Here is a 14,647-nt window from a genome sequence, read left to right as displayed (position 1 = left end):
CACTAGGAACAACCACCAAAAAACTCACTTTTTTGTGAATCTCACTCTATTGCAGTGGTCTGGGACTGAATCCACAGACTCTCTGAGGTATACCTGTATTTTGGAAAACAGTCCTTTATCAGACATGTCTTGTGCAAATGCTTTCTCCCAGTCTGTGACGTGTCTTCTGATTCTCTTTTTAACAGTGGTTTGCACACAGCAGAAAATTTTCATTTTATGAGTTACTTCTTTCATGGATCATGCCTTTGGTGCTGTATCTAAAAAGTCATCACTGAGTACCCAAGGTCATCTAGATGTTTGCCTATGTTATCCTGTAGGAGTTAGATAGTTTTGCATTTTCCATTGAGGTCTGTGAACCATTTTGAGTTAGCTTTTGTGAAGAGTTTAAAGTCTGTGTCTAGATTCTTTCCTTTCCTTTCCTTTCCTTTCCTTTCCTTTCCTTTCCTTTCCTTTCCTTTCCTTCCCTTTCCTTCCCTTTCCTTCCCTTTCCTTCCCTTTCCTTCCCTTTCCTTCCCTTTCCTTCCCTTTCCTTCCCTTTCCTTTCCTTTCCTTTTTTTGCCTGTGGGTGTCCAGTGGTTCCAGCACCGCTTGTTGAAGAGACTGTCATTTCTCCATTGGTATTGTATTGCCTTTGCTCCTTTGTCAAAGATCGGTTGAATCTGACTTTCTTTCTAGGCTCCCTCTTTTGTTCCACTGATCTATTTGTCTAATTGTTTGCCAATACCACACTGCCTTGAGTACTTTCTAGTAACTGTGGAAGTCAGTCCAACTCTGTTCTCCAACATTGTGTTGCCGCCAAATCTCAGCCGTACCCACCCTGAGCCTCCAGCAGCCCATCAATTACAGTTTGGGTTTTCCTCCTGTGATACTGGTTCCTGTGGAAGTTTGTGTTTGTGGATTTCTGCTCCATGAAGTTATAATTCTCTGTATTTCAAGACAGCAGTTTGCCCTGTGACTTCACTCCTCTGAAGGATCTAAGAAGAGTTGTTGATTTTTCGATTTGCTCAGCTTTTTACTCACTAGAGCGAAGTGACAACTTCCAAGCTGCTTACAGCCTGGACCAGAAACCGAAACTCCTACCCGCCATTTTTATTTACTAGAGCTGTTCTCAAAGTTGGAAGAGATTTGAAACACCATCCACTGCATATTTATTAGGCAATGTTTAAGGAATACCTTCCTCTCCCCAACTCTACACGTGAACACCGCCCTCTACTCTGTGGACAGGTGACCGCCAGTGATTGTGTGTTCATTCACCTTACACCGCTCCAGTGGTTAGAAAACTCTTGTTACATGTCTCTTTGGTCTTAGCTGGGCCCTTGGCTGAAGACAAGTACAAGGAGAGGAAGAGGACAGATAGGCTGTGGGTTCTTGCTGAAGGGCCAGTGGCAACCCCGTCCTACCTTGCAGTCTCCCAGAAAATGGTGGAGGTGACCAGACCACTTGGGGACGTCAGAGACCAGCACACATACTACTTTGAGCTCGTCTTCCCAGGTCAGTGAGACCACAGGGTAGAGAGGTCCCTGGGGCCACAGGGGTCCTGGAAGGGCTCCCGCAGAGAATGGAGGTGGTGGTGGGCTTTGAAGCATCATGGGGAGCCTTGGCAGGCTCTCTGGGCTAGGGGCAGGGTTAAAAGAACAAGTAAGTTAACCAAAAAGTTAGGATTGAGGGAATGTAGAGATGAAGTGAAGCCAGTGGGATCCGGGGATCATGGTTACAACTATGGAAGGTCTTTGGTTGAGCCTTATCCTCTCACCATCCACAGTCTGTGTTTCCGAATGCCCCACCGGGAAATGAAAGAATCCTTAGGGACCACCTAGTTCAGGTTCTTCCCTTGCACAGATGAAGAAATGAAGCCCAGCAGGATAGAAGGGCGGACTGAGGGTCACAGTGACTAAATGGCAGAGCCCAAGTTTCCTGCATCCCAGCTCCAGCCCCTGTGGAGCCTTGGAGCTGAAAGAAGCAGAATCCTGTCTCTGATGAGAGTGAGGAGATGATGAGGGCCAAGCGCAGGCTCCTGTCGCCACCTCCGTTTCCCCCACAGTGTGAGCACTGAAGTGAGCAGTGACAGCTGGTAGTATCTGCTTTCCTGGCCGTTCAGTCAAGGCTGTGCTGAGGACAGGAACATACAAGGGAGCTAGGTGAGGAGGAAGGGGTGAGGCTGGGGACAGTGGGGAGCCTGGGGGGTACCTTGGGATGGGGCAGAGCGGAACGACAAGCGCTCTCCTGCAGGGCTGTGGACCCTCGGCTCTGCCCTGCCTGCACCCCCTTCATGTGGACTGATTAATAGGCCTCAGGGGCAGGCACCCTGTGTCCAGAACTTCCCTGTACAGCCTGGCTTCCTCGCACTCCCGTCACCCATGCTCCTCTGCCCAGCTCTTAAAATTAATTCAAAACCAAAGCGTGAAAGGCCTTTCCTATGACATACACGAGCAACTATGTGAGTGTGTGTGCCTTCACACACGTGCATTTTCCCTAGTGCTTCAGCCCTGTCATTCCCCACCTCCCATAACTGAGCCAGATGCCTTCCAAGCCCTGGGTCTTCCTCTAGTAAGTCTGGCTCCAGGGTAAAAAGGATGGGGGCTTTTACCTGTGGGAGATCACTGTTGTCCAGAGGTCCTGCCATCTATTAGTCCTCAGTCCTCTAAGAATCCTGACTGTGCCCCCATCCCAGCTTAGACTCCAGCAAGGTCATAGCAACTGTTGGCTCTACTGCAATTGCCCTCCATTCTTGAATTGTCATTGGTGCTGACAGGAGAAGCATTTATACCCTTGGTGGGTTTCCCGGCCTTCAGGCTGCCCTGAGATTGACTGGTGGTGCATGCCAGCACGTGCTGGGGACCTTGCAGGAGAAAGATAAGATCACCAGGGAAGAGGCTAGATCGGGCTGCTGGCAGAATTACTGTGCAGACTGGGTCCTTGCTGCTCCACTGACTTACCCACTCCACCTAGTATGGGCTAAAAGGGACTTTGGTGTTCATGTAAGTGTTGCAACTACTCTCACAGCGTGGATTCTATCAGAGTAGGAGGGTTTTGCGCTGGTGTGATTGTACAGGATGTTGCAGTTGTGGGGGGAATGTTCAGCACTCCATGTAACATTTGGTTAGTGATCACTGCTGTGGGCTAGTCCTGAGGAGTTCCTCTTGTGATGTCTCTCGCACAGTCCATAAAACATCCTCAGCTCCTCCAGGCAGGAGTGGCCTATTTTTTCCATCATATTCTGTCTTTCTCAGGCCAGAGCTAGGGAGCTGCAGTGTGACAGGTGGAGCCAGGCAAGGCTGGATTAAACATTAATGCACCTGCCACCACTGCCTGGAGGAGCAAGTGCCCCAGAGCAAGCTGCAGAGCTGTCTGGTGGCCCCAGCTCTGGAGGTGGTAACCAGTAGACATGGCTCACTTTGCCCAGATCATGGCTGAGATCGGTGAATTTGGTCGCTTCCAGGTACAGCTGCTGATCCTGGTGAGTCTCCCCTGCTTCCTGGGTGCCTTCAACATGTTTGCCCAGGTCTTCATGGTCCTGGATGAGCCCCACCACTGTTCAGTGGCCTGGGTCAAGAACCAGACTCTCAACCTGAGCGCTGCCCAGCAGCTGGCACTGAGCGTGCCTCTGGACGCCACAGGCAGCCCCCAACGCTGCCTCATGTTCCGGCCACCCCCTGACGGTGCCAGCCTGGAGGACATCCTCAGCCACAGCTTCAATGAGACCCAGTCTTGTGAGACAGGTTGGGACTATCCTGAGGGCAGGCCCCCATCCCTAGAGAATGAGGTAAGACTGCCCTGTGGCCTGTCTGTCCACCTATTTTGGGTCCGTCAGCAGCTCTGCCTGTCGCTCTGCCCTCAGTCTCTCGTGTGGCTGCCTTTGCCTCTGTCCCTGCGCTCCATGCCTGAGTGGCCACTTTCCTCTTCATCCTCTGCTTATTGGGCCCTCTATCTCTCCATCCGTTTCCTCTATCTAGGGGGTCTGCCCATTTGTCATTCATCCCTGCCTATCCTTTTGTCTGTCCTTCTGTCTGCACGGTGATCTTTTTTCTGTCCTCTCCTATTCTTATGCCTTTATGCCTCTCTTTCCCTGATGTTCCCATCTGTCTTTCCATTTGCCTTTCATTCTGCCCCTGCATGTCTGCCAGCTTACCTACCTTCTGGGTTCTCCTAACCTTCTGATGCTACCCCTTCCCTGTCCACTTGTCTGCCTTCCTGCTTGCTTGAGTTGGGCTTTCTGCCTTTGGCCTCTCTCTCTAGATCTCTTCCTGCCTGCCTGCCTCTGAAATGCTGGAGGGCACCTGTGACTCTGGGACTCATCCTGGATGTAACTGAGCATTTGCCCGCGCCAAATCTGTTCTCTTAGGAGGGACACAGACAGGTCAATGAAGAGATTCCCACTCCAGCCACGTCAGAGCAAGAAGGGTTGCTTCCGGACAGTGGGGCCGAGCACAGAATGGGGAGATGAGTTGGCCAGGGCAACCTAAAGACTTGATGGTGGAGCTGGGACCCTCATTCTAGCACCTGCTGCCCAGTTCCCTGTGGGAATGGGAGAGAGCACAGATAGTCCAGAAACCCAAGGGGCAGGTGTTGAGGGTCTTTGCAGCTCTCACCTTTATGGTGTCAAATCCTGTGGCTTAATGGAGGGTAATCCATAAGCCCAGAGAGTAAACACTCATTTTTAATATGTGACCATAAACCTGCCCCCAGAACCCTGGCAGCCTGCCTGCTTTCTTCCTGACCCTCCCCCTCATTCCACCCCACAGGGAGAGTAGGTGACCCGTGAACTTTCCCAGCCTCTGGATCTAGCCCAGCTTAGCCCAGTCAGTGGCCCCTCCATCGTCTCCCAGTATCACCCCCATGGTAGGTTCTGGCCGTCATTGGTCCTTAGATGCTCTGGAGGTTCCTATGTCTACGTGGGCTTATAACCACTCTGCTCATCTGGCCAAATATCACCATTCTTAAAGCCCAGGCAGACTTCTGGAGTGCTCCGAGCCAACTCTAGCCCTTGTTCATAGCCTCTGCTGCGCTGTTCATGGAATTATATTCAAGCAACACCCCTGAGTATTAACTCTGCAAGGAACAGTCAGAGAAGGGAGGCACCCTATTCACCTTCTCTGGGAACCCCTGATGGTCAGGGGATGATCTGGGCTCCTGGGGGCTAGCTGGATTCTGAGACTAGAATTTGCTTCCTCTTGGAGAGGGAATGAGCAGACAGCTCCCTGCAGGAGTTGGTATGTGAGCTGGGCACCAGGGGACCGGAAGAAGGTTGATAGAGAAGAAGGGAGGTCCTTTATAGACAGAAAATAGCAAAAGGAAGGCCGGGCAACAGGAAGCAGGCAATGTCTGGGGAGTAGCAGGAACTTGGTGTGCCTGCAGTAGGGCTGCACAGGTGGGTGTGAATTGAATGAAATGATCTAAAGAATTTGGGGCTCTCTTTTTATCCTTAATCTCCACCTTGTGCTTTCAGACTGTGCTGACCCTTGGGTTGGGCCTTGAACCTCTGGTCTTTCCGTGACATATTCCCAAAGATGTACCCCACCAAGGACAGTGATTCCCAAGGGAATGTACATCTTTGGTACTTTGTGCCCCGAACCATATGACGGCCCCAAACTCAGCTCCAGAGTGCGGCTACCTTGGTGTGAGTTCTCCACCTTGGTTCCCAGTCTGTGAGCAGGGGCTCTGCTCCCTTTACTCCAAGGACTCCCTCTGCCCTAACATCCCAAGTTTCCTTATAACCAGCAGCTTCATATGCAAACTGAGCTACAAAGGATCTGAATTTGAAAAGAAAAGAGCACATTTCCTTATAGGCTGTGAAGAACAGAGTACGTTTCTTCTTTTCAGCCTACCTGCCAGACACTTTCTTGGGTGCCCATTCTTGGTAAAGAAGAAAATGACTCCCAGCCCACACAAACCTCTGGATAGGGAGGAAACTAGCTTATCTGTGAAGAGCAACAACAGCGTGGTCTGTCCTGGGACTAAAGAAGGCAGGAATGGGAGGGAAGTGGGGGCATAGAGAAGAACCATTTCTAGGGTCTGGAGCATGAAAATGCCTGGCATGTGTGAGCAATACCAACATACAAAAGGGGCTGGGAAGAGGCAAGAGCCAACTCTTAAGGGTCTCAGATACAGTGCTGCGGAATTTGGGCTTTCTCCAAGGGACCAGAGGGAGCCATTGATGGTTTTGGAACAGGGGAAGGGGATGTGGTGGGGTGTGCTCCAAGAAATGGGGGTGGGGTTGTGTGGGCCACTGTGGCAGGCCCCAGACAGAAGCATCCACTGTGGGCATGAGGGCTGGGAGGTTGATGACTGGGATCCCAAGTTGGAGCCTTCTTTATCTCTGTCCCACCTGCAGGGTGACACCAGCACGTAAACTTGGGTAGATCTTGGCACCTCTCCAAGCCTCTGTCTCTATTGCAGAACAGAAGGAGTGATAGGCCTTCACGAGGTTGGAATGAGGATTTGATCAGATGAGGGATATCTACAGTACAGGGCAGTGGTGAGGGCGTCCACTGAGCAGGAGTGTCCGCCTTGGAGGACTCCCTGGCCCGGCACTCAGAATGCTGCAGCCTCGTGTGTCTGAAGTGCCGGTGTCACCAGCCGTGAGCTTCATGTGTGCAGGGGCCAGTACACCCTCAGCTGAGCTAACATTTGCCAAGAGCTTCCTGTGTGTGACAGCGTTGTGCTAAGCACATGACGTGTTAATTCCTTTAATCCTGTTGGGTGATACTGTGGAGTCTATTTTATCCCCATTTTGTACGTGGGAAACCAAGACACCGATAGATCAGTTCACAAACCCAAAGCCACACAAACTCAGTCAGTCCTGACTCCGGAGGCTGAAGGCAGCAGGCCTTTGTTTATTATTTATTTTAAATAATGTCTAACTACAAATGTAATTGGTGTTAACTAGACAAAAAGCAAACAGGGTAGAACTGGGTGGGACAAAGTTCATTCTCAGGGGCAGTCCATCTTTTGACACATATTTAAAGTTCTTGTAAAATTAACAGTTACCCTCAAGACAAGTAGGAGCACAACAGTATCTCCTGGACTGGTTAATTTCTTGCTAACAGTTACTTAACTGATGGTGATTGGCTAGTTGGCTAACTGAAGGTATTGCTTCATTCATTCATTTGTTCATTCATTCACTCAGGAAACTACCTTAGCTTTCCCTCAATTTCAGTCCCTGTCTGGGGCAATGGATATGTCTGAACTCACTGCCATCCACCTGTGGGACCTGGGATTAACTGCTTGCTTAACCTCTTCTCCCGTAGGGGAATATCATAAGTGTAGTTGTCAGAATTATACGAGATAATGCATGTAAAACATTTGGCATAGTCCCCAGCCCAGAGTAAGCACTCAAAAGGCATTCATATTGTTGTGAAGCTATCTCCATGACCTCTGGAGGAGAGCCCATGTGTCATGATCCCCCATAAGCTTTTGTGGATGGAGGTGAGCTGTGTGCAGAGGGCACAGAGCTCCCTGAGGGGCCCACAGACCAGGATGGGGGTCAGTCACCTGCACTGGACATGTGTGCAGAGTTGTGTGGACACATATTTTCTCCACTTGGTTTCCCAGTCTGTCTGTCTCTCAGATTCTCTCTGTGAGTCTCCAGGTAGGTTGTCCCTACCCCACCTCCACCCCGTGCGTGTGTGTGTGTGTGTGCGTGTGGGCACATGTGTGCACCTGCATGTCCTCTGCCCTGATCTCCTTCCTCAAGAGGTGTGTGAGGGCTCCTTAGGATTCTGAATGCCTATGTATGATGGGCATTTCAGGGGGATTTTGCAGCTAGATGGGAAAACTTAAAAAGGCCCAAGCAGGTCACAAGGGTGTCATTGTCGTGGGGAAGGGGTCCCATTTGTCAGAAAGAAACAGTGGCTGTCAGAGGTTCCCCAAACTGTGCATCCTCAGTGGTCAGTAATTTAACACGGCATCTCCAGGCCAAAAGAAATACCTTACAGTTTCAAGCATTCAGTAATTAGGTCCAAACAACTTAAGGATTTATGTCCTAACAATTCAGCAACTGTTTAAAAAAAATACACATATCAAAAGAAAACATTTTTATTTCATTCTTAAATAGCGTTACTTCCTAACAGGATGTATTGGGAACTGCACAAAGTCTTGATCCTTGAACACTGCCACCCTCATTTCTGTTCCACATTGAGTTTTAGTGGTGTTAGCTTTTTTCCACAGCAGCTGCCAAAAACACAACTTCACATTGTCTCACATTGTCACTGAAGAGAAGTGTGTGAACGATCCTGAGCTAGTAGTTTGATATCAAACAGATGCTGTATGTTGCTCTATTTCCCTTTAAAATTCTGAGTATCATGTTATGCACCCTGACTTTGCCCTGGTGCCCTAGTTTCGAACCACGGGCATCTGCGCTGAGAAGTTTGTCGTGGGTGGGCTGGATGATAGAGGACCTGCCCCAGCTGCCTCTAGACTGACATCAGTGTGTGTCTGCTCAGTTTAACCTGGTCTGCGGTCGGAAGCATCTGAGAGAGACCTCCCAGTCGGTGTACATGGCTGGGCTCCTCGTTGGGGCACTCATCTTCGGGCCCCTCTGTGACTGGTAAGAACCTTGACCAGCTCCCCTGACCTAACATGTCTGGGGCTCCTGGCATAGGCCTAGAGTTCCCCCCATGCCCCTCACACTGGTCTCCAGGTAAGGCCCTGTCCCGCCTCCCAGGGGGCTTCCAGGGGAGGGCGATGCACCCTCCTTCATACACAGCGCCCAAGCCAGGGCTGGAGGCTGGCTCCCACTTCCTCTTTTCTCTCAGAGAGATGACCTCCTCCACCTGCCCCTTTGTTACCTCAGGATTGGCCGCAAGGCCACTATCCTGGTGCAGCTGCTACTCTTGGCCATCCTCGGCCTCGGCACAGCCTTTGTGCCCAACTTTGAGCTCTACATGGCCCTGCGCTTTGCTGTCGCCGTGGCCGTCTCTGGATATACCTTAAGCAGCGTCTCCCTGCGTGAGTATCTGTGCCCTAAATGCTTCCACCACAGAGCTGTGCCGTGGGGCCTGGGCTGGCCACATTCCCACACTGCCTGTGGGGCCCAGTCAGGTCCCCCTGCACCTAACATGGTGGCACTGGTGGGTCAGTACCAGATCCCCTGACTGGGTGGCATCCAAGGATGCCAGGGAGTGAGAGGGCAGGGTCTGGCCCAGCCTCAGCCTCTGCTCTCACAGTTACAGAATGGGTGGGGCCCTCGTGGAGGACTCGGTCTGTGGTCCTGGCCCAGTGTTCCTTCTCTGTGGGGCAGATGGCCCTAGCAGGACTTGCCTACGGCGTCCAGAACTGGAGGCTTTTCCAGATCTCTGGCACTGCACCCGTCCTGCTGCTCTTCTTCTACTTCTGGTGAGATACTTCCCAGGAGCAAGCTACCCCCAGGTGGGCTGTGCTGTGATGGGGTTGGAGGGAGAGGAAGCCTGTGAGGCCTGTGGGGTGCGTGTGAACTGGAACAGCAGGGAGACCCTGGCGGGTGGGGAGGCTCTGGAGTCCAGGCCCCAAGGTCACAGCCTTTTCTGACCTCCTTCCCAGGGCTCTGCCGGAATCTGCACGGTGGCTCCTGACCCAAGGGAAGGTCAGGGAGGCTAAACAACTAATCCAGAAGGTGGCCTCAGTCAACAGTCGAAAACTCTCCCCCGAGCTCCTGAGCCAGGTACTGGCAGCAGCCGGGCCAGCCTTGCCCCAACCTGACCCACGGCAGCCCTCCTGCCTGGCCCCTCACTCTGTACCTTCCTCCTAGCTGGTCCCAGAGGAGACTGGCCCCACAGGGAATGCCCTGGACCTGTTCCGACACCCACAGCTCCGGAAAGTGACCCTGATTCTCTTCTCCATCTGGTGAGTGCCCTGGGGCCCACGGCCCTCCCTGAGGCCCCAGCCAAAGGGCTGCCATGTCTCTGTGGCTGGAGGCTATCTGGGCTGGGCTGGGCTGTGTGGGAACCAGCTGGTCTCTCCCTGGCTGTGCTCCTGTCTCCAGTTACGACTTCTGACCAAGGCAGGCTCCCCGTCTGAGTGTGTGGTGTCTCATCACCCAGCAGTGACAGGTGGTCTCGGACACTCTGTAGGTTCGTGGACAGCCTGGTGTACTACGGCCTGGGCCTCAAGGTGGGGGACTTTGGCCTGAACATCTACCTGACACAGCTAATCTTCGGAGCAGTTGAGGTGCCTGCCCGCTGCTCCAGCATCTTCATGATGGACTGGTTCGGCCGCAAGTGGAGCCAGATGGGGACTCTGATTCTGGGTGGCCTCACGTGTATCACCATCATCTTTGTTCCAGCAGGTACCAGGACTGGCTAGCCCCAGCCCCTGGCTCACCCTCACCTGCTGCTGGAGTGAGGACTTTTCAGGAGTGAGGGCTTCTCTGGGGCTTGGGTGCAGAAGGGGTGAGGAGTTTAGGAGGACAGGGCAGGGGGCAGGAGCCAGGTGATCGGGCTGGCTTCCCTCCACATGGCTAACCAGCGTCCCCCACAGATCTGCCCATTGTGGTCACCGTGCTGGCTGTGTTGGGGAAGTTTGCCACGGCTGCCGGATTTACTATCTCGTACGTGTACTCGGCTGAGCTCTTCCCCACCGTCGTCAGGTAAGGGCTGCGGGTACAACTCCTGCTCCTCTGCCTCTGGACCTGATTTTGGTCATCCCTCCTCTGCCCTCATGGTGTTCCACAAAGAGCTTACAGAGCTGGCTCTTGGGCAGCAGTGCTGGCTGGGGTCCAGGACACGGAGAACACGAGTCCAAAGTTACCAGCTGTCCCCAGGTCAGGTCTAGGAGGGGGTCACACCCCAACCTTGTCAGAACTGGCATATGGAGTAAGTCCAAGGATGAATGCCTCAGAGGGAACACTCCAGTTGGGGAGAGAGGTAGTCAGGAGGTGCAACCTTTGACCTGAGACTGGATAGGTGAGCAGGAGTGCAGTGGGCAGACAGAGAGGCCTGGAGGTTAGAGGGGCAGGGCACACAGGTGGGCTAGGAGAAGTCAGTATGCAGGAAGGCCCCGTCTGCTGCGAGAAAATGGAGAGCCTGCAGGCCTGTGGGGGCCAGATGAGGGGTCTGGGCTCTCCCAAGGAAGTGCGCTGGGGCCCAGGTGAGGCCAGGTCTGCTCAGTTTGCACTGGCCTTCCCGCAGGCCGTCGGGCTTGGGGCTGGTGGGCGTCTTCTCGAGGATTGGGGGCATCCTCACCCCACTCGTGATCCTGCTGGACGAGTACCACTCGGCCCTCACTATGCTCATCTACGGCAGCCTCCCCATCGTGGCTGGCCTACTCTGTGCTCTGCTGCCAGAGACACGTGGCCAGACCTTGAAGGACACCATTGACGACCTGGAGCAGGGATTCTGCCCACGGTAAGCTACTTGTACTCTGAAGCCCAGGACTCATGTCAGTGGCCCCATCCCAGAAAGCTAGGCCTCTGCCTTACCATTTGTCCATTGTTCCCTAGAGGCCAATATGGTGCCCCCAGGAGTCCCTTATTTTAGGGACACAGTGGTGAGGACACTAATTGAGCAACTCCTGGTCAGCCAATGACAGCCTTTTGCTCCCTCCAGGTCTCTGAAGTCAGTGCCCTCAGAGAAGGAAATGGAGACCTCAGAAAATACTTCTAGCCCCCGGGGTGGCCTTTGTGAGCAGCACATATCTCTGACTGTGTCTCCAAAGCCAGACCAGCAGCAGCAGAGAGCTGCCTAAATGCTCGCCTGGAAACAGCTGGACACATGAGCAAGACCAGCCTTGCAGATGGAGGCTGCACCCCATCACCTGGCCCCAGAACCAGCCACCCACTGCCAAGCCCAATCCCAGAAGCATTGAGGACAGCCTCCCTCCTTTCAAGACCTTTCCTATCCCTACCTCCCCCCCCCCAACCCAATACCTGTTCTGGGTTAGGGTCTTGGGTGTGCCTTGGGGTTGACTTGTTCTCTTATACTCTTGTGGGGATGTGGCTCCTCAAATCCCCTCAATCTGGGGTCCCCCTGCCCTCAAAACACAGTCAAGCTGAGAACTGAACAGCTGGGTAGGGCCTCTCCAAGTATGTGAGAGGAGGAGGAAAAAAACACTTAGAAATGGTGGACTCTGTCCAGACAGGTGGAAGAAAAGCCATGGATGAAAAGAAGGTTGTGGTTCCTTCAGTGGCTGGACCAGGCTTGTCTGGCTGAGGTGGGACCCACAGCACATTTGACCTGCTGACAGGAGACTGGCTGAGTCAAAATCAAAGCGTCAGTCTTACCTTCTCTTCAGAGATTCCCCATCACCTGCCCCACATCCAGGGACCAGTGGTGCAGAGAGAGGGACAGTTGGTTCTGTTCCTCCCCAGCGCTTCCGCTCCTGCTCTGCTGCTCTGGCTCCTGCAGGGTCCATGCAGGGGAGCGAAGGGGCAGAGGTCTTACTTGGCCACCCCCAGTGGTAGTTCTTTCTCAGCTTGCACTGGTTAATTATCAGTGCACCAGACAGGCTCCTAGAAATTAGCTTTTCCACAGGAATATTTGACAGTTCTCAGAGATCCTTCCAGGACCTCTGCATTGCTCCTTAGTACGAGCAATGTGCTTGCCACTGACCTTTTGGGGCCCATCTTCAGCTCCTGTCCCCTCATCTGGCTCCCCACACAGTCTCTCTTATGCTGGCCTCCCTTACTTGAGAAAACAGTCCTCTTAGGTGGGGTCCCACCAAGGTACCTCAAACCAGGCTACCTTCCCCAGTATCTACTTGGCCCGAAAGAACACCGTACGTCCTTGTGCCACCGAATGGTGGGAAAAGAGCTTGCTCAGCCACTGCCCCACCCCCCTTTGCCTGGCCTCCACAGACATCTCCAGCCAACCTCACACTGGACAGTGGGGTTCAGTCTCTCCTTTCCACCAGTTCACCGAGTCCCAGAGAAAGTTCTTTCAAATCCTCCCTCCCTCATGCTCACCTCTTATGCAGTACGGAAGGGTGGTAGGTCTTTGTAAATCCAGCATGGAGGTGTCAACCCAGACTGAAACTGCCACGGTTTAAAAAAAAAAAAAAAAACCTGCATAGAATGGGGAAAAGCATTTCTTTTCTAAGATGTGGACACTCAGGGGCAGAATGATCTCCCTTCCTGGAAAGAGACTTCAGTGGCACAGCTTTATTGACACAGAATAAATTCAAAGACTCACCTATTGCATTTGAGCAGGTCTTTGGAGACTTTTTTTAGGGATTGTAGGCCACTGGGGAGACAGATTTTACTCTGCGTGTGTTAAGAAGTACCCTTTAGCTTGTTGTGGTTAATGGGTAAATGTTTGATTTTTAGCAGTTGCTGGTGGGAGGTCAGCAGCTGAGACCCTGGGACCTCAGAGGGGAAGAAAAGCAGGCCCAATCTTGACTCCACCCTGAGGAGCAGGACAGAAGGGGGCCTAACTGGACCGGGCAGTGGCTGTTCTCCACAGGGTGCTGGTGAACACAGAACAGCCCAGGTTCGGGGACATGCTGGCCGCGGACCCATGACCAGTGTTCCGGTTTGCTTTGCAAAGGCTCGTGCAGGACTCACATCTCAGGCCTTGGGGGCAGGAGCCATCCTCCTCTGGGGCCTCAGGCTTCCCATTTTAGAAGGGATAATTTCATTTACACTAATCCTCAAGGATTCTAGTCTTGGCTTCCCTGGCTGGGTGTGAAAGGCAAAGGGCCCCAGCAACCTGCCCCCAAGGTCCAAGGACATAGAAAAGGGATGCCCCTCACTACCCCCAAGACCTGCAGGTTACTGTCGGGCACAGAGCTGAGCTGAGTCCTCAAGCCTGGCCCTGATGGCATAGCCCAAGGCTTTGCCTCCCTCACTGACCCACTCACCCCCTCACCTGGCGGGGAGGCCATGTATGCCTCGCCCTGCACTTTGACGCATACCGTGTCCACAGATGCACAATTCATCTGCAGCTATTAATCTGCTCCCCAACACCTCTGAGGAAACCCATGGTGGAAGGGGAGAGAACTCTGGTGTTAAAGGAGGCTGCTGACCCAGTGGGTGGGGCCTGGAAGTTGCCCTGAAGATGGACATGCAGGGTGAGGACTGCAGGCCAGAGGGACAGGAAACAGGCAGAGGGTGCAGAAGTGCTTTGGGGTGAAGACTAGCAAGGGGCAGGCCTACAGCTGGGAGGATCTCTGGGAATTTGAGGAACTGGACCTGCACTTGGTTCTGAGGGCAGGGAAAGCCACTGGCTTTCTTTTTTCTTTAAGCAACGGAGTGGCCCGATTTATATTTTAAAAATCCCCCTCTACCTGAAGAATGTGTTGGCAGAGGGCAAATGTAGAAGCAGAGAGATCAGGCAGGGCATCATTACAATTGAATACCTCATTTTATCCTCATAGCATCCCAGTGACAAAGTGGGGTGGTGGCAGTGGAACGGGGGGGAGGCTGGATCTGAGAGCAAGCTGGGAGGTAAAGACCCTTTGATGCTCACTCCCCTAACCTGTGCAGCGGGTAAGAGCATCACTTCTTGATTTCCTCTGGCTATGCCCAGGAGAAGCCCCCTGGCCACCGGGCCCAGTGCTCCCTCCTCAGAGAGCCTCTGAGATGAAGACTGCTCTACTGCGTATCTTGTGTTCATGCCATCAGTGTCCAGCCAGTCCCCTCCTTCCATGCGATTCCCAGTGACCCCAGCCCCACCAACCTGCTCCCAACCCCACCCATTTCCACCCATGGTCTCAACCCCTGTGTCTGGAAATGCTGCTC

General features: G+C 53.0%; 1 protein-coding gene across 1 annotated transcript; it reads left to right on the top strand.

Annotated features, from left to right (window-relative positions):
- Positions 1-3,287: 3,287 nt before the first annotated feature.
- SLC22A13 (solute carrier family 22 member 13) lies at positions 3,288-13,113 on the top strand. Its single transcript, XM_010945842.3, is given in 11 exon segments — positions 3,288-3,763; positions 8,442-8,545; positions 8,792-8,946; positions 9,165-9,333; positions 9,517-9,637; positions 9,725-9,819; positions 10,047-10,261; positions 10,453-10,561; positions 11,103-11,318; positions 11,520-11,577; positions 11,579-13,113. Coding segments are annotated over 11 exon segments (1,656 nt in total). The 5' UTR covers positions 3,288-3,385; the 3' UTR covers positions 11,615-13,113.
- Positions 13,114-14,647: the final 1,534 nt, after the last annotated feature.

Source organism: Camelus bactrianus, chromosome 17 (genome assembly GCF_048773025.1).
Source record: "Camelus bactrianus isolate YW-2024 breed Bactrian camel chromosome 17, ASM4877302v1, whole genome shotgun sequence".
Taxonomy (NCBI): domain Eukaryota; kingdom Metazoa; phylum Chordata; class Mammalia; order Artiodactyla; family Camelidae; genus Camelus; species Camelus bactrianus.
This window is presented reverse-complemented; position numbering and strand designations above follow the sequence as displayed.